Raw genomic sequence first — 23,557 nt, 5'->3', positions numbered from 1 at the left:
GTGTTTTATATTTTGGTGCAATTTACCCACCAACCACTAGAGGTCAATAGAACTGTTCTTTTTTTCTGTTTCAATTTACAAATAACATGCTAACAGATAGCAAATTATCACATCTACAAATTTAGAAAATTAGAAAATAAAACCATATTTTATATGCCATACTTGATGCATTTAAATTCAGCTTTGTTCTAATCCAAACTCAGCATGATTTGGCTATCAAATGAGCTCTAGTAGCCTCTAGTAATGTCTTCCACAAGAACATGCATATTCTCTAATGGGCACAAGAGGTCCCCTGTGAGCATTTTGTTCCTTTCGAATGCGATTCAAAATCATTACCCTTAAAATTGCATATTTAGAAAATACAACACAAAACAAGCATTTACAGTTATATTGTATTCCATACAAGACAAATGGCTTCACACTTGATAATTCAAAGTGTTCATAGGTGTTAATGGCTCAGCCTGTTTTCCTATATAGTACATTACTTATCCATTATTGAATACTTTTATTTTGTTGATTTATCAGATATTTAGTTAATCATTGCGCTGTAGATATTTTTCTGGAAATTGCTTTGAAAATCATATGCCTTCAATCATCATTTTTTCTTAATTCTTGTTGTATAGAACATGCACACATGCATGCAAACACAAACACACATGAAAGCCATGTTTAAAGAATATATTTGAACAGGATGTACCCAGGATGGTGCAGCAGCATGATGTTGTAAAACATAAACAGCAGAGCTGATTGCTGATTTGAATGATGCAACCAGAGGTATAAAATCCAGGGTCAGACAATAAATTAAATTAGTGAAATCAGCTGTCTCAGTTAATAGGTGGAAAAAACGCATGGCAGAACTTTTATTCTCTGACCCTTGGACTTTCCACCAAATGTAATTTCTTCTTTTTTTTAAACACAGATTATAGAGAGGAAGTAGATCCTAATTCTCAAATCCCAGTTTCATCTCTTGGGTAGGTAATGTCCAGGTAAAAAAATAAATAAATAATAATAAAAAACCATTTGGAAAGTGGACAGTGTTACAATACAGTGTGTTAAATTATTAACCCTTTGAAGTGTTAGTGCACAACCATTAGCCAACAATGTTAGAAATAATATTCAGATATTATTTGTCAATCGTGAAGGTTTTAAGGATTTATAAATAAGACACATTGTTTGCAATTAATAGCAAAAATATTACTGAGCTGAGTTAAAACAGCCTGCTGCTGTTATGGTTAAATTATCCAGTGATTTTTTTAAAAAGGCTGTAAAAACAGGTAGCCTTGCCTACCAGCTGTATGTGACGTCTGTAAATAAACCTGGGCTGACGTGGCAGGCATTTCACGCATTGCACCAGGATTACACATGTAAGGTGGGTGTCTGTAATGAGAACATAGGCTTCTCGCTAGTTCCCGATGCGGAAACTAACAGAACTGGATAAGTCATGGAGGTACAACCGCAGAACTCCACCTCCCAGAATTCTAACTTCCATGTGCGCGTCCTGGCAGTAAACCGGACCAAACGTCACATTCCTGCATTCCCGTCCGTGTGTCAGAGACGTTGCTAGCTAGCTAATCTTTTCCTCCCCGGACACATTTCTTTCCGAAAAAGCACCCATGCCAGGACTCATGACACTGCAAAAGGGGATTTAAAATCAGGAGGTGCTTTCGGATTCTGCATCCATCTGAATCCACGAAACGGGTGAGGATTAATATTTTTAAACGAATTAAGGTTGATAAGTTTGTCTTAAAACATTTTCGCCGGTGCGTGTTTACCATCCATACTGTGGCTTGCTAACAGGCTAACTAGCAGGCTAGAGGCTGAGCTGGATTTTGTGCAACTTGTAGTTACGCTTATTCGCCAGATGGCCTCAATATCTTTGACAGTACAAGCTAGGTAGCAGACAGCTAGTTATATTCATTCGTTGCCTTTCTTTGTGATCTCTTCCCAGGCAATGCTAGATGGCAAGACAGACCATAAAAAACGAATTTAGACTGTTACCTTTCGCACTACTGATAATGCCAATGATTTGTGAAATACAGTTAGTTAAATGCTAGTCAGTCGTAATTTTAGACATTTAATTTTCTGCTAATTATCTTCAGAGTAACTAGATAGCTACCCAACTCAAGAGTTTACTGAAGTCATAACTATAGGAATCCGTCCAATAAATCGGTCACTGACTGTTTTGAGTTAGCCAGTGGAGAGGATGTGAAACTTAGCAATAGCAAACTACCGAACTTGGCTAAACTGGCAATCGCTTGTCGTAAGGTTACTGCAGTGATTGCGCGTTTACCAAATAGCTCGCAAAGTTAACTGTTTTCATGTGTCAGATGGTTTTCAGAACCATTTTTGTCGCGTGATTGAATTGAACATTATAAGCTTGTTACATTATTTCTCTGTCATTCGTGAGTCAACATAGATGGTTGCATTAACGTTGCCTCTGCTTTGTTACGTTTCAGACACAAGGCTAGACAATGTAAGGGCGGGGAAAGCGGCGTTACATTAGGCCGGACAGATGTGGTCATTTTTACTGTGACTTGACACATTTATTGCAAGTAGCTTACCAACATATATCACCGAATCAAATATGAAGTAATTAGCAAACACGATAGGTGTTAATTTAGTTAAACCCATTTAGCTTAGGTAGCTAGTATAATGTTCCAGTTATCCACAGAAATGCAGTGTTGTTACTTCGTCTCAGCCGTATTATGGTACTAGGGAACACCAGAAATATCAGTACTAGCTAACTACGTGTAACTCGCTAACGCGTGCTTGTGTCATTTATTGATGTCTTGCCTTGCTAACCCGCTAACTGCTTCACAGTTGAAGCCCGATTGTAATAAAAATTAAATACCGGCGCTCCGTTCTTTGCTACCCGGACGTCTGCCTGTTCGTCAGGTAGGCTATCAGTAGTAGCAGCAGTCACATTAGTCAGTTAGCCCACTAGCTAACATTAAATTGCGTTACTTGTATTTAGACATTTAACGTAGCTGTATAACTACGCCTACGAATTAGTTACCTCGAGTATACTATTAGTAGTACACGACTAGCCAGTCGGATACATTAAAGCTAGCAGTTGGCTTTATGCCATTTACCAGTCGCCGTATGCACACATTACATGCGTGCAGTAGGCTACATGATTTCTAGGCTCTTACTTAAAAAAAAAAAAAAAATGTTACTCCACTCTGACCAATTGAAAACATCACTTCGTCAATCAGGACTAACGCTGTAGCAACAGGAAGTTAGCTAGCTTGCAACAATTACCTGTGTCTACAGCTAGTGGCATTGCCAGATGTAGACAAGCGGATGGGTTTTTTCATTGTGCCACGTACGGGGATATGTGGAGTATGGTTTATTTTTATACAGTCTATGGGTTTAAGTAGATGTGGTTCTGCTGTGGTAATATTTGCATTGAACCAGTAATTAAACACTCTAAGACAATGTGTTATACATTTGTCACAGACTGTTCGACTGATGCCTAGTTCCATTCCATCTTCATGTGCTACTTGGGACGCTGATCCTGATCAGCTTCTATTTTAGCTAAGCTGTTGCTTGTCTAGAGTATTTTTCTTTTTATACATTTGCATTTACATATTTATTACATTGAATTCAGTATTAAGATAATATCTTTGTTTCTATTAAATATCTGATGGAAAAAGGCTCCCTTCTAGTCGGCATTAGACAGAAATAAATGGATCCTGTGTGTTCTAAGCAAATAAATTTCAATTAACATTCATTTTATTTCTTTCCTAAATTTTGATTTTGTGATTTGTTAGGTACAATGGATTTTGTTTGTGCCTGGAAAGATCCATAGGTTTATATTTTCATGAGAGATCATTATCTAGGGTTCTTTACAGACACAAAGGATTGCAATGGTCTACGGGTATTCCATGGAATTGTAAAGGCTTGGGTACTTAAGATTCTGCTTAGGGTACAGTAATGTGTGAGGAAAGGCATCGGATTGTTTATATTATCTGATCAACTATAAAAAATGTTGCTTTGGTGTCACATTCATTAGGTTTGGGGGGACAGCAAACTCCAGTGAGATTGGAACCATTCTCCTATATCAGTTTTTTATTTATACATTTGTAAGTGACCTGACATCCTAATATGCATGGATTTATTTGTTGTTAAGCGTTGACTGCCGTTACAGGCTTTTGTCATGATTGCTAAGGTGTCCTTAAGTAATTCAGGTACTAAATGATGTTCTTCAGTTCTTCCAGACCAAAGTCTTGGATTTGTCGCATATCACATCAGATGGACTTGTGGTAACATATTCTTGCAGTTTGCCAAATTACCCGAGGATACATACCCTAAGGTTATTTGGCAAATTCAGTAATAATATGGTTTTTGTATCCACTTGGAGAAATTTGTATTTTTGCACCCACATTACATGTCCTAACACAGTTTTATGATAGTATGGTATATTTGTTGGGATGGTTTAGTTGTGTTAATGCTGTGGGAACTATCATTAAAATTATGAATTAGAAGGATGGTTTTGTTTTGTTAATGTACATGGGGAAAAGATATGTGGGCTCTGGTTATGCACACGGGACCTGTATCTGCAGCCTGATGATAACAGCTGATATTTATTGTTGTTGAGTAGGTATTCTTTCCAGAAAGTGAGGGCGGAAGAGTCTGTGTGTCTGCAATATTAGCTCATTTTTTACCTCGTCAAAGTCAAAGGGCTCCAGAACTCGCACTGATAACATGCCCTTGAATTGACAACAAACACTGATATTTGCAGTAACATCAACGAGAAGCCGCAAATCAATGCCTTTCCAGTGGTAAGTCTGGTTTGTCTGGTACTCCTGTGACTGTTTATGACTGGGTTGGATAGTTCGTGATAACTTGTCGCTACATGTTGGAAGTACCCAACAGTGGTCAGCCTGAATGTTCTTTATGGAACATAAGATCACATATCTTACATAGCATTTTATTCTATTATTCTACGCATCAAGAAGAAAGTTTCTGCTCGATATTCAATATAGTCATCATTTACATTTTACATAATTTGGCAGACACTCTTATCCCGAGTTACTTATAGAATAAAGGCCCAGGGACAACAGATGTAAATTAGCTGCTAGCTAACTCTGGTGCAGTTACCTTTTAATTGTGCACTGTCCCTGTAAAAATAAACAATAAAAAAGGTGCTTTGAATTAATTTAACATACAGGTATGTAGCAAGCAGAAACTCGAGACAAATATGTTCTGTCCACATAAAGAGATGGGTCCCGGGTCTGTGGCAGAAGATGGCTCATGATGGCTCATGACTGCTGTTCTGGCACTGCTGGGCAGCTTGCTCTGCCGCGTAGGTACTAGGACGGGAAAGAGTGGTGATCTTGTGTGTACACTGCGGGACCTTCTCAGGGATCGAGCTGCGAGGCGACCTGTGTTGGCAGAATGGAGTGACCGAGGTGGGGTGAAGAGCTTTACCATCACCTCGATGCAGAAAGGGGTGGATTTGTTTTAGGCCCTGTAGTTCAGCACTAGAGTTTTGAATTTAAGGTGAACTGCTACAGGGAGCCGGTGGAGGGTGCAGAGCCAATGGTTTATGAGCAAGAACCTGGAGTCGGTTGCATATAAGTTGGTTGTATGACCAGCCCTTATGCTAATGTCGGATGCTATTTGTCTCCACTTAAGTCCAACGTATGTCCAGAATAAGCCTGATGTTTGAGTCAGTTTCTCCAGCTAGACATTGGCTGGTACTCATATCAACTGACGTTCACATGCAAAGTTTGTCCGCATGAAAGTGTGAACTCCTCATTTGCGTGCTGTTGAAATGTTTTTCTCTTATTGGTTTGCTTGCGTATTGATTCATTAATGAACACTACATTTCATTCTTCAATACAGGATGATTCCGTATTATAAGGGACAGATAGCCAATCTAGTAATAATCGGGATTGAGTGTAGATTTTAGTCCTGAGGAATGTCGGATGTTTGTTCATGCTCAAACTTGTGCAGCGGACGTGAAATTTACCCCTGACTGAATGTTCAGTGTTAGTCCCGGGTGTAAAGTTTTTTATATAGCCGGCCTCCGGGGAGCTTGAACACCAATCGGGCTGCAGCTTTTTACACAAGGTGCAGGGGCCTGGCTGCAGAGTCAGGGAGTCCAACCAGGAGGTGAGTGGCAGTCCTGCATGGAGATATCGGGAATGCTAAAGCTGCCCAATCAACGATTGCTTATGCAATGAGACGGGGACAGCCCTGCTGACTGTAACCATCTCTCCCTCCCTGGGAAACTCTGAGGGTCAGGATTTGACTGCAACCCTCCCTTTTTGGACAGCACGTAGGGTCACGATCCAGTGCCAAATTGTAGGGTGCATTTTTGCTCTGAGAACCTCTGCTTTATCAAGGTGAGCTATCCAGTGTCTCCAGGCCAGAGGCCTTTCAAAGACACTTCTCTGCATTGCATTTGGGCTTGTCTTATGTGTACTGTACTATATAGCCTATTTGATTTGTTGATTATAATAATGTTGTTCCCCAGCTGGCTTCTTATTAGATAGCCTTAGAACACTTTTTTCATGAAAACTAGCCAATTAAAGACTTTGCCTATATCATTATGGATGTGATTGTAACTCCACACAGCCCCCAAATCACTAATTCTGGCAAATGATGACATTTGTTTTAGTTATTTTTGATATTTCAAAGACTTTTTAAAGCAGAACCTTAGCGGGGTCTTTCTTGGTGAGACTGTTCGTTTTGTAAATGAGGCCTTGTGAAGCCTTTTTGTTGGGCTAATTAACTGTGGAAAAAGGAAAAATATTCTGCAGGGAGCTGTTATTGTCATGTTCAAAGACATTTCTTGAGGTGAGAAAATTAATTAAGAACATTAATTTTTAGAATTAAAGGTCCCTTTTAATTTGAGAGCTAGCCCTATGCTATCCTTAGAATTGCACTATGATTTGCTGTGTCTGCACCTAGCAAGTGCTAATGCAAAACAGGATTACCACAGTTGGTTCCGGTGAATGCCTTATTTCTCTTCTGTTAAATTTCATCCGGTCTTTGGAATTGAACAGCTGTTTTTTTGTGTCAAAGACAGTATGTGTTTGTATATTGTGCATCAAGACTTTCACTGAGTGAATATTGGTCAAATGTTCTCTAATGGGCTTAGACACGAAGCTTGCTAGACGGTAGGCAGGATGCTCTAAAAACCCAGTTCAGCCCACTGTAAGGAATTCCATGACTAGCCCCCCTCGTGTAGTTGTGCTTGTGTGCCGTTGCATGTAACAATGAAGAGGCTTTGTGGACCCTGCAGCGCTGCCTGGCTTCCCTGTGCCAGGCCTGCACTGAATGCCCCATCAGGTCAAGCCCGAGTAACAATGTGAGCATTGTTGCCCTCAACCCCTTAGGCAGGGGTGGTGGAATCCTATCTCGCCCAACTTGGTTCATAGCATGTTCACAGAGCTTTATAATGTTGTAGTACCAGGAGTGTGTTTCATGTCAAGTCTTACATTCTTGTTGAGACAAGTGGCAAAGTGGCATATCGTGTCCCTGAGGCCAGGTAAGATTTATGAAATCCAGCCCCAGAGATAACTGTTACTATTGTAAATGCTGTTATAGTGTCTGCTCTGGTCTGTGTTTGTTAGAGTTGTGGATGTGTCACATGGTAAAGGAATTGTCATCAGGATCTGAGAACGGTGAATTTAGACTGCTTGATTTTGCAAATACAGCCCTGTCTTTTAGCCCTGACATGTCTCCTTTTTACTGGCTGCGTGTTTATAGTGTCACAATTATAAATAAGCTATCAACATGTTTTTTTGGTAGATTATTTTCATTAAACCTGAATATTAATTGTTTGATGATTAATTATTAATAAATGTATCTTGAGTAATATCATCGATTAATCTCCCACATGATGCATGGGCTTTTACTGATATTGTGACAGCATGCATTCTATGTACCAGTTAGGCTACCTCATTGTGGCAGCTGGATTTGTTTGTGTTTACAGAATGGAGGTTTTGCCATCTGCCATTCATAGCATGGATCGTTTTTAACTTCAGCACTTGTGTCGCTGTTTCGGGTTGTGAATTGCAATGCAGAACTACCTGTCTGTGTTGGAGCCTTTAGTGTGTGCTGTGTTACCTGATGAAGCCTCTGTGGAATACCCGGCTCGCTCTCAGTGCTAAATCGCCCGCTCCTCTGTCCTCATGTCCCTGTAGAACTGCTGCAAAATGCTGACTGCTCTGTTGTTTGGAGGCTCTGTGCATTACAAAGCATCTGTGGCTTCTGAGGCCTGTACATGTAATCAATAATAAACTCTGCCCTGTGCTTTGGGATCTCAAACGGTGGACAGAAGCTCACGTGCTCTGTACATTCCCCGTAAAACTGAATTAGCTCGTGGAGTCAGTGGGCCGTTCACGCTGCTGAGGGTCTTTGCTGTTGAACAAATGAGAGGGTAAGAATGCAAAATTTAGTGAACAATACTGTGCGTTCTTTTCAGTTTCGTCATGCCTAAAGAAAAGATCTGTCAGTCATGAATGAGTGTTATATGGGATTAATGTCAGGTGTTAGAGTTAGTGAATGGAGAGTGAGATGAAAAGCAATGAAAGAAAATGAAAGCAAAAATGGGTGGAGCCGGTGTATTCTGTCAATGACTTGATTTGATCTGAAGCAGTCATTGTTTTGAAAGGGGCTTGTAACAAGGCTACAGCCTGCAGGTTTGATTACCAGCTGGGTCACTGCTGTACCCTGAGCAGAGCGCTTAACCTTACATGCTTCTGTTGGCCTATATTCAGTTGTGTAAATTGACAGCTTATTAAAAAATAAATAAAAGCTTGTAATTACTCTGGATAATAGCATCTGCTAAATGACTTAATTGTAAATGCTTTGTATTTAATTGTTAGAGCAAAATGTCTTCATTTGTTCTAACAAGCTATTGTAGCTCCAACCATTAAGAGGTTTATCAACTGTACTTTACCATCCCTAGTTAGAGTGTATATGTTTTGATATACTATACATTGTTGTGATGTAACCTATGCCAGATGCAACATGCATTTTGCATGCTTCGACGCACACTGTATTTTTATAGCATGTTTCAGGCATTTTATAGGCTATAGGCTATAGGTTTCTTGTAGGTTAACTGTGCAATAGCAACTAGGGTAATAGCATGATTGTATTAATGCTTTATATCTATCCAACTATCTTATTCATTACTGCTAAGAATTAAAACATTAAATTGGAACAAAATGTACTATTTCAAATGCAGTAAAGTATATATTCCTTTGTCCCACAGCTATATTTCAAATACTGTACTTATAACAAATACAAGAGCATGATGTAAATTACAAAGGGAAACAAGTTTTCTCACATGGTAAAAGAGTTTCTTTAGAATCTAGTTTATATTGAACTTGTCTGAGGCTATGCCTTGGGCTCCATGCTGGAGGATATTTTGTTTGTTATCGCTTTTCTGCCTTGAAGCTGGAGCTAGTCGGGTGTGAGCTGGAGCCAGTGTGGCCTGAGCATGGACTGTATGGAGTAGTCTCTGTGAGCTCTTTGGAGCTGTAGCACACCCCATCACGCGCATTCAGAAAGCCCCGTCACTGTGGACAGGTAAAGCGCGTTCTCCAAACAGGAAAAGGCTGGAAGTCGTGCCGGTCGGCTACAATAGCGGTGCATCATGTTGTTTTGGGTTACTTGTTCTTTTTTGTTTGAAAGGTTGGGGCGAAAGAGAGCGATCAGCAGGGCAGGCTGCTCCTTTGTTCAGATCCTCCATCAGCGCCCCTTTGAGTGCTGACAGAAGCAGTGCAGTTACACAGTCTGCTGACTGCAGCCGGGGCTGGCCCACACCAGAAATCACAGCCAGCTCTACTTACTCAGCTGTGCACTGACATAATGCAGGGAAACCACCCTCCTCGCCAGCGGAGTAAGGGAGTTATGAACACCACTGATATGTATTGTGTGAGTTGTAATTCATAATTAGTAACCATTGGTACTTTTCTGGCCGGTGACACACTGACATGCTTATTATTTTAACGATTGTTTTTTATTTCCATGATTAACTGTTAATTACAGACAAATTGCCTGCAGTTCTGTTTAGAGTTACTGCTGCAAATTAACAGGAGCCAAGAACAAGAATTACTTGATGGACAGGGAACATTGCATCTCTGGCTTCTCGGTGCAGTTGGAACATGTCTTTTCCTCTCCTGGAAAAATACGAGATTGCCACTGGCCTTTTCACAAGTTGAGTGTTTTTTGGCAAATAACCTCCAGGTCTGACATTAGCATAAAAGGCTCAACCAGTCAAATTAGTTTTACATTTTTCTATTTCCATGCTGATATAAATGGTACACAAGTACACTTGCACGGCAAAAAGGTTAAAATGCACGACAGTTTTACTGTTATTTATTTTTATGTTGGCCTACATACGTATATATTTTATTGTCAAATTGCCTTTCATGCATACTTGTTGCCACATGTCAACCCCTGATCAGGATCAAAATTCCTTTTAGTACATTTCTCGAAATTTAGTGCCTTCATTGTATTTAATCAACAATGATTAGGCTATAAAAATATACTGTATGTAGCCTAGATCTTGAAAGCAATCTTGGATGTTAATGTTTTTTCCCCAACTTAACTGCGTTCATGTTTATGCTTAAGTAAAATGTACCTACCCTAGTTGTGTCTCTCATTGTTCTGGTTTAGTCTTGTGGACATAACCCGCATTAACACAGCTGGAGAGTTGGTCAAATTCTGGCATGTAATTCTGCACTTAAAATATATATAAATATATATATTAGTAATATATTTGAATATATTCAAATGTCTGTTTTTTTGGAAGGACAATTCAGATGTAATTTTTGGCCAATGCTGACAGCCCTCATAGGATATGTGATGATATGATGGTGGAGGATTTCTTATCATCCATATTGACAAACTGACTGACTTATGTTGTAATTTCAAGATGTTGCTGCCATGCTTGATTTAGATTCTGAATCATGAGTCATGAATGCTATTGGGAGCATGTCAGATACCACCCACCGCCCCTCAGTCAGATATTGTTCAAAGTCTGTTAACTCTGTCAGAATTTTACTGGCTGCGTTGACAGACCTGTGGATACGTCGCCTTTACAGTGCCTTACTGTACTGGCCTAACCAGACTGACTTCCAGTGCGAACGCAGAAGTGCGGATATCTTCCTGGAAGCAGCAGCGTAATTGTATCTCAGACTAATGCGCTGTAATTGTAATTACGTGGTGTGGCAGACCCGTGGGGTCTTGTGCCAAGCCGTGTGTGCACAGCTGCTCTCCGCGGGCCACTTCCAGCACAACACGGATCTGCGGAAGCTTCTGGAAAGAGGTGGTGCTGTTGTGAATCCCACCCGCAGTGTGATCATGCCTGCTGGTATGCAGCCTGCCCCTGCGCTCCTGCTGAACACTACCTGAGAGCAGCAAGGTGTCATTTCCTGTGTCTGTTCTCTCTCCCAGAGGAACTGGTTGGCTGTTGCATGTCTCCCGGCAACAAAGGCTGATGTGTGGATTGCTGGTGGTGCTGCGTAGTCTGTTGTTTCTGCATTTGGTCACAGAGCCCTTTTGGGTAGTGCTTGTCATTTTGTTTATTAAGGCCGTTATTTGAAGAGATTTTAAGAGGGTGTTGATTAGCATAGTGCTGTGTTTTTCTGTCAACGTTGTAACATGGCTGCATCACACCATTTAAATTTTAAGCTTTATGATGTCCTTCTCCACCTATTTCTGAATTGTGAAAATTTGTGAATTCTCTTGCGTGAAAGAGTTTTTACACTAGCTTATTTTAGCTATGACAAGGTCACACACATTTTTTCTGTTATTCCAAACTGATTGGGGTGTCAATCATGATGAGACATAATCCAGAAATGCAGTCTGTTTTAGACTGCGTTCATGTGGAGACATTAAGCGGTTCCTGTCTCTGCAGCCTGCGACTTGACCTCCTCTCTGTTCCCTGTCAGCTGATATGCCCTATGGTACTCGGGAGAGTGTTGTAGTGTTTTGCTCCCTTGTGTTCCAGAGTACAGCCCTGGGTTGGGAGTGGCCAGCTTATGAACAGCTGGCCAATGAAAGGGCGTCCCTCGCGGATTACAGCAATTTCTGTGGGACAGCAGCACAGCCCAGGAATTTCACAGCACATTCCTGGGACGATAACAAATCCGGTCAGATATCTGCGGTCAGGTGGCTTCCCTCTGTGTAATGAATGGTAGCGAAATTGCGTGCTCTGTTTAGAGTGGCAGTTGTGTTTGTTCCAGATATTTAATTCAGGTCCCCGTTTCTGTCTGAGAGATTGCTACCACCAAGCAGCACCAACTTAAAGCTTGTTAGTTGCTACCAGTTCACAAATTCTTCCTGTCTGCATCAAGTGGAGCAGGCTTAGCCTACCCATAATATTCCTTCCTATAGGCCCTTGATTATTCAGCTTCTTGACACTGAAAGGTCTGTCCCTCCTACTGTTGAAGCAGAACCAGTCCAATTTGTTGTATCTTATCAGTGTTGGGCAAGCTACTTGGAAAGTGTAGTGAGCTAAGCTACCAGTTACTCTACATTAAATGAAGCTTCACTACACTGAAGCTAAAAAATATAGCAAGCTAAGCTACAGCAACATGGCGAAAGTAGTTTACTACATCAAAGCAAATTTTTTATTTTTTTTTACATTGAACCAACTTCATTCCAAGGAGGCCTTTTAGTTGGGTGGATCCTCTACAAAAGAAATAAAATTCTACAATATTGTATATTGTCTTATTCAAGTATCAGTGCACACTTAATTCTAACATCCATGGACAATCATGCACCTTACTACCATAGCAATATCAACCTGACTTCCACCTGATATTAACATAATTGAACAGTGTATACTCAGCAAATAGTATATTATAGTTGTGGTTCTCTAGTCTCTATTCTAGTTTTAGCTATTATATTACTTTTTATATTTGAGTTAGTCTGTTTAGTTATTGTATATAGCCTAATACAATAGTTGTATTTAGTTGTATTTGTTTCTTTTACCTAGCCTACCTCATTGTTTTTGTATTTTGATTTATGTCAAGTGGCTGCTGTAACACTTTCATTTCCCTTTGGGATTAATAAAGTACTCTATCTATCTATATGATTGGCAGTTTAAAAAGTGGTATTTTTATTAGGCCCACTCTGTACTAGTAGCTACATAAATTTCAAGCAAATCATTTTGATTAACCACCATACTTTGGTTTTGTAGAGACTTGCATTTTTGTTGTACCCTCTGCTGGTCAACGTTAAAAACTACAGAAGTCATATTTCAGAGTAATCTAAACTTTTCAACTTTTCCTCTGTTCCCTCATTCTTCCCCACCTTTTCCCTCCTATATGATACATTGCATTACATTACAGGCATTTGGCAGATGTTCTTATCAAGAGCGATGTACAACAAAGTGTAGGCTATAACCGTAACCAGGGACAAGTGTGTTGAAAACCCTAGAGGAAAGTACAGTTCCATGTGCAGGGAACAACGGCTAGTTCAACTTGGACCCTGTAGGTTAAACTGATCAGCACAAACAAACGCAGCAAAGCAGCCTATGCAAATAATACAAGCAATAATTAAACAAGTAGGCACGAGTGCAATAACTAAAATAAACAGCTACATACCTACATCTTTCCATCAAGTAAACTCAAGCTCGCGTGTGTCTGTCTTCCAGGCATCAGCCCAAGGATTGGTACGTGATGTCACCGGCATACAGTGCTTCTGTCGGCTACACATAGCCTACAGGTCTGTGTATGGCTGTGCCGTCATTTACTGATCCTTAGCAGTTTTATTTCAGACCGCAGCAGAAAGCTCCGCTGCGCTTGAGCTTCAGAAATGCTTGGGAAAATGTAGCTTGTGTGGACGCTACCGCACTACTTGATCAATAAAAGAACTTCGCTACTGAAAAGCTATTTGATTCAGAAAACAGCGACGCTACCACCACGCTACTGAGAAATGTAGTTAAACTAGTAACGCCGCTATAAGTAGCGGCGCTACTGCCCAACACTGTATCTTACGCATATTCATGAATGGGCATGATCGGGGACAATACTGTGACTATGGATATGATATTCTTACCTTGGATGTGCCTTTCCATCAATATGTAATATTGCACCAGAAACCCCTGTCGTGGGGACATAGAGAAGACTGAAGGAATGCAAGGGCTGACTGTGTGCATAGTCTAGGTTCTGTTAGAGTTAACCTCCCTGCAGTCTGAAACGCACACAGAGATCCTCAGTCTAAGCTGCTCAGCCCCAGTGCTTTGACCACACAGTGAGATGGGAGTGCTGTCAGTCAGGTGCACTGAGCTGCCTGTGTGGGCTGAGCTGGGCTGTGGTTGAGTGATATAACGCTAAAACTCTCACCAAGGAGAGTCTGTGCTGTACATGCACAGCTCCTGCCCTGCATTCCTATTTCCTGGGTTACATCACCGATATCAAACGTTTTTGCCAACTTTTTCAAAGAGGAACCAAAAAAGTTCTCATGCTGGCCACAACAGTAGGATTTGGCATTGGTCTTTTTGGAGAACAACATGCCGATTTACAATTAATACAAGCAATAGTACATCTGTTTGGTGAGCTGCCAATCAGATGTGAATTTCCAGTGAATCTGTTGCAGTCTAGGCATGTCAGGCCTCCAGCTCTCATGCTTAGAAATGACATAGGTACTTCACATCAGATTAATCTGCTGCTAAATTCATGTTCTTGCCTTGCCACTCTGAAGTAAAAAAGCGCTGTATAGCTAAAATTGAATTGAATCAACTGTTTATAAATTTGGATGAAGTATGTACACATTTTAACTTGGGGCTTAAAGAAGAAAAATGTCAGAATAAAGTTTTCAGATGATTTTATGCTGCAATGGAGCTAGAGGATAGTGACATTTGCGATGTCCGTGTGATTGTTACTGTGATGTGATTAGATATTTGAGTAATTGATGTGATGTGATTAAGTATAAACATTTATGGTCGATCACTTTGTAAATTGTTCAGCCTCATACTGTAGGTTGATGGATCAGTTAGCCTCCTCGTTTTTTGGACAGTGTTGTCGAAAGAGAGAAGCCAAACCAAACACATGGTGTCCAGCTTTGATCCTCCCACGGCTTGAAATGGCTCCCGTACAGTAAGGGCCGTAGAGGAGCAGAAGTGGGCTGGAGTTTCCCACAGAATTTGAGCAGCCCGCTGTAGATGAGCACAGCCATGCCATGTCATTGCCGTTTTGGAGAGAATGCTGGGGCGTCTGTGTAGTTCCTGGTCAGCAGGAACAGTGGCAGAAACTCATTAGTGGGTGTAATAATGTAAGACCGTTGTAACTGGCAGGGGTGTGGGGCGTGTGAATGGGCTTCATTGGTAAATGCTTCAGTGAAATCAATAAGCCAAAGCTCTCCAGCACTCATGGCAGTTCATTGATCAAGCTGTCCTTGACCTGGAATTGTCCACGCTTACTCTGCCCTGTTGTATTGGGTAATGCTTTATTTTCCTGTCAGACACATGTGCCCCACACAATGATACATGAAGCTCCATCAATGTTGCTACTGCAGTGATAAGGGCTTCACCAGTGCAGTCCATTAGGATGGTTATACTTGGCCAGCCAGTGAGCACTTCATTGACTGGCCATTTGGACAGGTCATGGATATCATTTTACTGAAAGGGGCAGTGATTATATTTTATGTAGCCTATATTAAATAAGAGGGAAGCATGGTAGTGTTGCATTATTTTCACTGTGAACCTCTGCTGGGAACTTCTTGGCCTGACCATAAGCCTATTAAAACTGTTTAAAAAAACATTTTTTTCCTTCTGTCTGTGGAATTTAAGGGATTAGAGTTCTCTTGTGAAATTTTACAAATGTGAGTTTGTAAACATTTTATGGTTCGACTTTGGTGAATGAAAATAGCTGCCGTCCCAGGGTTTTGGTTGTGAATTCGCCTGTCGCTCTGGATAGTTGTCAGTCTGCCGAAGGCATTGTCTGCTAGCAGTTAGCGCCCATCCCTACTGTAGTGTGTGCTGTCGCTCCTCACAAACCCAGCCTTCCTCTGTCTTGTTTCCCTCTTAAATCCACCCTGCACCTGTGGGCCCAAGGCACACAACTGCCATTCTTACCCTTGGCATCGGCGCCTGCTTTCGAATGTGCTCCTTAGAGGAGTGAGAATGTACTGTACCCTACACTGAGTGAATAGCAGGCTTATCCTTCATTAATCAGATTGTGTTCTCTTAGAAGGCGGTCTACCTCAAGCATAGGAGTGATCTCTCCTCCATACCCCCCCTTTCTGTAATGCCAGACGTGCTGTGCTGGCCTTGGATCTCTCTCAGGTTTGTTGTTGTCGGTTATCTGTGTACATTCTGCAGGTGATCTCTGACTTGTCTGTTCTTGACACTGTGTGCTCTGTGTGACTACGTCTCTGGTATGTGAGAAATATGTGAACTATGCAGCATGCACTCAGGCTTTCGCCCGTACCCAGGCCCTGGGTTTTTATGAATACTTGTCTGTGCACCCTGTCTTTAGTTCAGAGCTGGTTTAACTCGCACCGAGCAGGAAACTCACAGCAAGGCGTTATATATGCGCACAGTCAATACCGACCAATTAGGCTGCAGGTTTATTGTGTCAGCTGCAATCCTTGACTCTGCCCACCCAGCAGATTAAAAGCTAACATTGTCTGCATTTTGATTGGCATCTGTCATGATAAGAGAAGCTCAGAACCTTGCCTAGCGATGTGCACTTTGGTGTTGTTGCAATGTAGGATATTGAATCTGCATCAGGATTTTTTCTTGACAAACACAACCACCATTAAGATCAAAGGTTTGTCTTAAGAGATTTGGAACAGTTCACAAAGATAAACAAACGAAAATCATTACTGTATGGACAGGTCAGCAGACTCCTGCGAAAGAGAAGCTTGGGGGCTTGTGGTGGTGCAGATTGTCTGGGCCGTACCATTCTCTGGTGTTCGGCACGAAGGGAACACCAAGCCACAACGTTATTAGCAAGATTCCTGCAGCAGCTGCAAATCCTCTTTGCATGGGGAACGCTCAGGCGGTGATTTAAAGGGGATTAGCCACAGACTGTGCTCGGCCCAGCGCCCTCGGCCAGCCGTCACGTGACCAGGGCCGGAGGGGACGTCCCCAGGAAGTCGGGGAGATGAGAATGAGCGGCGACAGACCGATTAAGAGGGCAGCGTGACATTCCGTGCCAAACTGAGCTGGCGGGACGGGCGGCAGCCGAACGTGCACGAGTCACTATGTTTGTGTCTCCGGACCGCAGGCAGGAGTGAATGAGAGCGCTGGGCATCAGCTGCTGCTGCACTGTAAACAGAGTGGCTCTCAGCGGCCCCTACTGGCAGACTTTCTGCATTGCAATTTTGTCGGAATGTTTTTTTTTTTTTGGCAGTACAGGAAACCTATTTTAGTTTTTTCTTGAGGAGTTCTCCAGTGGGCAGTAAGCGTTAATGCTATGGGTTTCTATGGAAAATTCTGTGTGAATTTCAGCTTTCGAGTTCATAACATGAGCAAGGAAACCGAACAAAATCATAAGTAATTTCCCAGAAGACAGAATCGTGTACGTGGTCTTTGTAGCTTGGTGAACTTATGCAGCTTTCCATTTTCTGCAGGTCCTGCCCTTCTGCCCTCCCCCGCCAGTGGCTGGTTGCCATGGAGAACTCGTCGGTGGCGTCCGCGTCGTCGGAGGCGGGCAGCACGCGCTCGCAGGAGATCGAGGAGCTGGAGCGCTTCATCGACAGCTACGTGCTGGAGTACCAGGTGCAGGGTCTCCTGAGCGACAAGAGCGAGGCGGACGCCGACGGAGAGAAGCCCCACATCTCACAGGTCAGTGCCCCCCCCCCCCCATCTCCACCGAGCCCGCCCATCGCACCATCTCCTGCTGCAGCGGGTGCTTCAGACCCAACCGGCTTTACCGCAGCGCTCCCCCAGAAACTGGGCTAAGGCACCACTGTGGGTCCATGCTCCCAAAAGGAGGATGCTCACATTCGGGGCTAAGAATGAAAGTGCTGAGAGAGAACCGCATAACCATTCTGAGGGGTGAGGGGGTATTCTTCTGCCCGGTTATACAGAAGTCCATATGAACTGGGGGAGCGGCAGAGCATTGCATGAATACACACAAATTGCTCCTTCCAAAATTGCAATTCTAAAAATAGCCAGTGTGGTGGAAGCAGCAGTAGGGCAGCATTAAAGATTGGAGCTAATGGAAATCTGAGCGCTCCACAGTCCAGGATCTGTGCTGTGAAGAGAGTTCCTTTTCTGCAGGAGCGGCCCTCCTGTGCACAGGCCAGGCTTACTGCTGGTCGTATTAATAAGATGAGGAGGCTCTGTGGATGACCTCTCACTCACAGAAAGCTTCCTCTGGCTCAGCATGACCTGAGGCTCTCTTTGAGCCGGTATGGCCGGTTTGGCAGTAGTACCTAAATCGTATGCAAATTGGTGTATTTCCAGGACAAAGGTTTTGGCCTGGAAACGCACCAGTTTAAACAGCGAGGTCTTTTCCTGAGCTTTGTAAGTCACTTTGAGGAATGCAGACAATGTGGGACAGCGTGATTGGCCCCTGCTCATCAGGAATAACCCATGAAATCAAGAGGCGCCGTGGCAATCAGATTAATCTGCACCCCATGGAGTTGCCCGCATCTAAAATGAAACCCTTCACAGAATTGTATAATGAATTTCAATTTGTGGTCAATGGCCTTTTTAGAGAATTGTGCAGATTTATTCATGTCTTTATTTTCTTAATATATTTTGTAATTTTACAGTGATTATAAATTATAACCTGGAAGTTTAGCTCATAATCCACTTTAATACAGTCCTGGAAAATGTATTATTAAGGTGACCTCAATTAGCAATGCCTTACTGAACAAAAGGAGTATGATTTCTTTGGTTTCCCCAAAGTACCCAGAAATTACGTAACAGAAAATTGTTCAGAAAAGGCAATTCTCTTCTCTGTGTGGTCTTTCTGTGTGAGGTGAGAAAGGTTATCAGACATTGCTTTCCCATGGAGGAAAAATGTTTTCAGAAATATACCCACAATGAGAAGATGTGGTACAGTATGAATGGAGAAAATTCATGTGTTTTAAATTCTCAGTTCCATCTTATAACCTGAGATTACTAAACCAAAATAAAATAAATGCTGTTCTGAAGCACACTAGAGCCTTTCATTTTTGAAGTCTTTTATTGTGTGTGTGTTGGCAGTTTATTTTGTTGATGGTATATTTTAAGATTTTTTTCCTATTTATTCACTTTGGTTTCGTGCATCCTCTGATTTATAAAGGCTGCTGTCTACTTGAGGTTTTTGGTGTGTTTTTGAGTGAAACGTATTGACCAAAATGCATTTGGTAACAAATTTGTGACCAATTCATATTACACTGGCCACTGCCCCCAAGGTCTGTGCAGATAACTGCACCTTTATCTACTCTGCATATACCCACTGTGTGTGAAGTGATCCAAGCCTGTTTGCAGTGGTAGAGCTGATCTTTACATGCTAATGAGAACAAGCTTTGCTCATCCGTCATTGTCATCCTTTCCCTGCTTCTCCCCCTCCCTCTTTCATTCCTCCTCCCTCCTCCTCTCCCTCCCTCTCTCCCTCTCACGCAGTGGACTGAGAACTGCAGTGACAAGATAGATGGAAGCTGGTCGTCCTCTCGTGGGCGGGGCTCTTCTAAGCCGGTGAGTAGCGGGGCTGTGGGCGGGCCTGGGGGTGGGCGGGGCCTCGGTGGTGTTCATGCGTGAGCGCTGGAGCGATGCCTCCCCCAGCTCGGGGATATTGAGACCTTATCGATGCCACGGCTTCGCTGCAGCCTTTGTTGCTGTGCTGCGGTCTCTGTTGAGTGGTTTAAAATGGGGGTGCCCGGATCGAACTAAAGGGGCGGAAATGAGGCAGCAGCCCCCTTCTGCACAGCAGCACAGTTTTCAATGTCATGCAAGGTTGGCCATGTGACACTTTGTTTACTGCCGATTGGGTGTCTGTTGTTAGCCGCGTGCTGAAAGGCCACTGGTGCGCTGTGCATTGAGCTTTTGAAGTCGCGCAATTTATGAATGACTGCATTTTTTTCCCCTGTCTTGCACATTAAATGCCTGCTTACAAAACAGGGTAAAGCATGTTTGTACAGTTGTTCTTGTGAAAAAAATTTTATCTTGGAAATCATTCCTGTGTGAAATCAAACATTAAAGCCTGAATTATTTCAATAGAAATGTTTAGAACTAACATGTTGAATGAAATGTCCTTGACAAGTCCAGTGCTTGAAAAGGGGCTTTCGGGTGCAAGCAACATTTGCAACTACACTATGCAGCAATCATGTATGTTTTGAAATTTATTTCAAACAAAAGGTTGATATCTACGCTGGGTGACAGGCAGTTCTCTCTGGATGTTTTCACCCTCTGGGCGTGACATACTTTATTTAGGCTTTCAGCATTTGAATATCTCTCTAAATCAAATAGGAAGGACACAGCAGACGTGTTCTATAAACAGGTTAAATAAAAACGCCCCATCCCCCTGTTCACTCATACCTCTATTCCTGCCTGTGTATTGGGTGAAGGGTTGCTAGGAAACCAAGTCTGACATTTGCTTATTTCTGAATTGAGTGCACGAGGCCAGTGGAAGCAGTGCTGCGTGCTCTCTGCTCCTATCCATGTGCTACCCTGCAGCCTTTCTCAGGATGCTGAGGTCATGTCTGAGGCACACACTCGGCAGCCTGGCCGTGTCCAATGAGGGCCTTTCCCTTGGCCCCGCCTCCCGCTTTGTGTCTGCGACTGCTGGCACGGTGCCCTGGGCATGCGTGAGCGCCTCCACGGGACCGTCTGCCAGCTGAATGGCCGTCGGGCAAGACCGGCAAGCCCCACACACGCCTTTCATGTCTACCGGTTCCGCTGTTCTCTGATCGTGAACACGATAACGTGTCTTGGAGCAGTATGTGGAGTATTGCATGGGTTCATTCTCTCCCACCGAGCTAAACTAGGATTGCTTTGCACAACCATAATCCTTGCCACAGTTGTTTTGTAAAATAAAGGTAGATGTATTTGTCAGTGTGGTGGTAAAAGTTTAAGGATGTGGGGTTGCTGGCTTGAGTCCTGGGTGGAGCATCAAATGGGTTGGTGCATGTGAAAATTGAGAGCGTTGGCTTGGGTCAGCACCTTAACAGGAGGAAGGTGTTTCACATGCATTCACACTGTTCTGTAATACAGCACTTTGTGGACAAAGAATGAGAATATCATATTTCTGAAGGGGCTTAATCTTTCTTCAGTGTTGCTTAAAGGAGTACCATGGTGATTTTCACACTTTCTCGGTTTTATGTGCTGTTTGCACAAGAGGCATTGAAGAAACACAATGAGTAAAGTATTAAATATGTCCGTTCTGTATTTTTGGAGAAATATGCGTTTTAAATTTATCGTCCTATTTTCAACCGGTTGAGAAAGTTGTCAACTTAGTGCGTCACGAACACAGTAACCACTCCCCTTTCCACGCCCCGTAAACCCATGGATAACTCGAGACCCATAGTTTGCGCCGCTGGCTTACAGGCAAGACAATGCAAATATTTGATTAACGTTAGGTTCACTTAAATTAGAGTGCCTTTTAAGGACTATTAGATTATTTCTGGTTATATTCATTTAGCTAGCTAGCTAACGTTAACTAGCTAGGTAGTTTGCTTTCATAAGGCAATGTTATAGTATAATATAGTATAATGTTATAGTTGTGCTTTTATCTTAACTTGGCTAGCTAGATAGCAAAAATAATTGGATATAAGTCAACGTCCTTACCTTAGCTATCTATCGATACTTGATGTACTACTAAGCTAGCTAGCTTGTGAAAAGTCTCCCAAAAAGAGCGCGTATCATGGGGGTAGCTATGGTAACGGGGCACGGTCTGTCAGTCATAGCTAACTGACAGTTCTCATTACCACGCCCAGATGGTTCGGGTGAACTTTTATAGTGGGAAATTTAGGCTTAGAAAAATACGTTTTAAAGTACATTGAAATGACTGAATAATAAAAAAAATTATGCACATTTGTTTTGTTGTTGCCTAAAGACAACTGGGAAGTGTCACGTTCAACCACCATGATACTCCTTTAACTCACATATTGAAGCTTGGGCTTGAAAATGATCCTGATATTTTGATTTGTGAGTGGGTTATTCATGCAGTAGAGGCCAGGGAAGGTTTTATGACAAAATCACTCATGATTTGAGATAAAAGGTTGTTTCTGCAGTACTCTGCGGTGAACCAATGTGATTTTTCATACCAAACCCAATAGCCACTTAACCTCAGCCTTCTTGATTTGGAAAGGAATGTTTTTTTCTTCCTAGGAAGTGTTTTTGTTTTTGGCCAATTTACAGAGAGGGCATTTCAGATTTTGGTTAAGGTTATGGGAATTTACTGAAGAAGTTGAAGTTAAACACCTTGTGCCGTGTCCCACGTGGTGGATACAAACCTGCAACCTTTTTGTCACAAGCCCAAATTGCCTATCCCCTACTCTGCACAGGGTAGGCTATATGTAACAGTGCAGGTTTTTCATCTGAATTAGTTCTCTGGAGGAATTAGCAGTGGCCAGCAGGGTACCATGAGATAGCAACTCAATCGTAGCATAATTGTATTCGTACCCCTGTGGTTAGTTTTATTTTACTTTTTTTTTTTTTTTTTTACAAAAAGTTGAGGGTGCTTATCAGTATTTGTTAACAGCTGATACAGTTTTATATGACCCAGTTTGCCCATTTCCTGTGCTAATGTCCTGGTTTGTGCTTCTGTGTCAGGGCTGGAGTAGATGCCGTTAGTGCGCTTGCAGGTCCCCGTCTGTCGAATCTGGCTGAAAATGATTGGTACTAAAGTCCACATTAAATTCATACCAGCTTTTATTCAATTCTTCTTCATCGCTGTCATCGAACTGACTGCTGCTTGCCCTAGCCATGTTTCATATTTTCAGAAAATTAATAACACAAGCTGGCTGTCTAGCCAAGTATATTAGCTATATTCTTGCCTATTTCTTTTGGCAGGGAGCAGGAGTCCATGTCTGAACTCAAACAGAAAATTCCCTGCCGATTGTGTACACTGAAGAAATTCTAGATTTTTTAACAAGCAGCTCACCAGCCTTTAATTTACTTTAAAAATAACATTAAAAAAATATAATTATCCTTTATTTAACCAGGTACACTACATGGCCAAAGGTATGTGGACACCTGACACCCAACATCTCATTCAAAATGTGCAGAAATTGACCAGCTCATTCCTAGTGAGGATATTTGGATTAAGCTCGTCGGGGAACATGAAATGGACCTTACGGTAGGCGTGTGTTACCAGCCGCCAGGTTCAGATAGTAATGTGAATTCAATGCTGTTCGGAACAAGCTTGTCAGGAATGTGAGACTATTGTTATGGATTACTTCAATTACCCCACTATTAATTGGGAATTGATGACAGGACAAGGAAAAAGTGAGGAGGATGTTATAGCTACATGACAATTTTTTGGCATAGTATGTCAATCAGCCTTCAAGAGGGAAATCAATTCTGAATCTGGTGCTATGTAATGATCCCGGCAGGATTTGTAGCATAGAGGTAATTGAGCCACTTGGGACTAGCCGTCATTCTGCAGTTAGTTTTAATGTATTTTGGCAAATTAACAAGGCCTCC

General features: G+C 42.2%; 1 protein-coding gene across 2 annotated transcripts in view; it reads left to right on the top strand.

Moving 5' to 3' along the window:
- The first annotated feature begins 1,365 nt into the window (after nucleotides 1–1,365).
- Nucleotides 1,366–23,557, top strand: part of ctif (CBP80/20-dependent translation initiation factor) — a 103,131-nt gene continuing 80,939 nt past the window's right edge. Inside the window, exons 1-3 of one of the 2 annotated variants that reach the window (XM_035390732.1) lie at nucleotides 1,366–1,698; nucleotides 17,551–17,764; nucleotides 19,538–19,609. In XM_035390732.1, coding sequence (XP_035246623.1) covers nucleotides 17,591–17,764; nucleotides 19,538–19,609 — 246 coding nt within the window. In that variant the 5' untranslated portion in view covers nucleotides 1,366–1,698; nucleotides 17,551–17,590. The remainder of the gene's footprint in view (nucleotides 1,699–17,550; nucleotides 17,765–19,537; nucleotides 19,610–23,557) is intronic. The other variant, XM_035390733.1, reaches the window with a different exon arrangement.

Source organism: Anguilla anguilla, chromosome 14, assembly GCF_013347855.1.
Source record: "Anguilla anguilla isolate fAngAng1 chromosome 14, fAngAng1.pri, whole genome shotgun sequence".
Classification (NCBI taxonomy): Eukaryota; Metazoa; Chordata; class Actinopteri; order Anguilliformes; family Anguillidae; genus Anguilla; species Anguilla anguilla.
The sequence above is the reverse complement of the archived record's forward strand: the minus strand, read 5'-3'. Positions and strand labels throughout refer to the sequence as shown.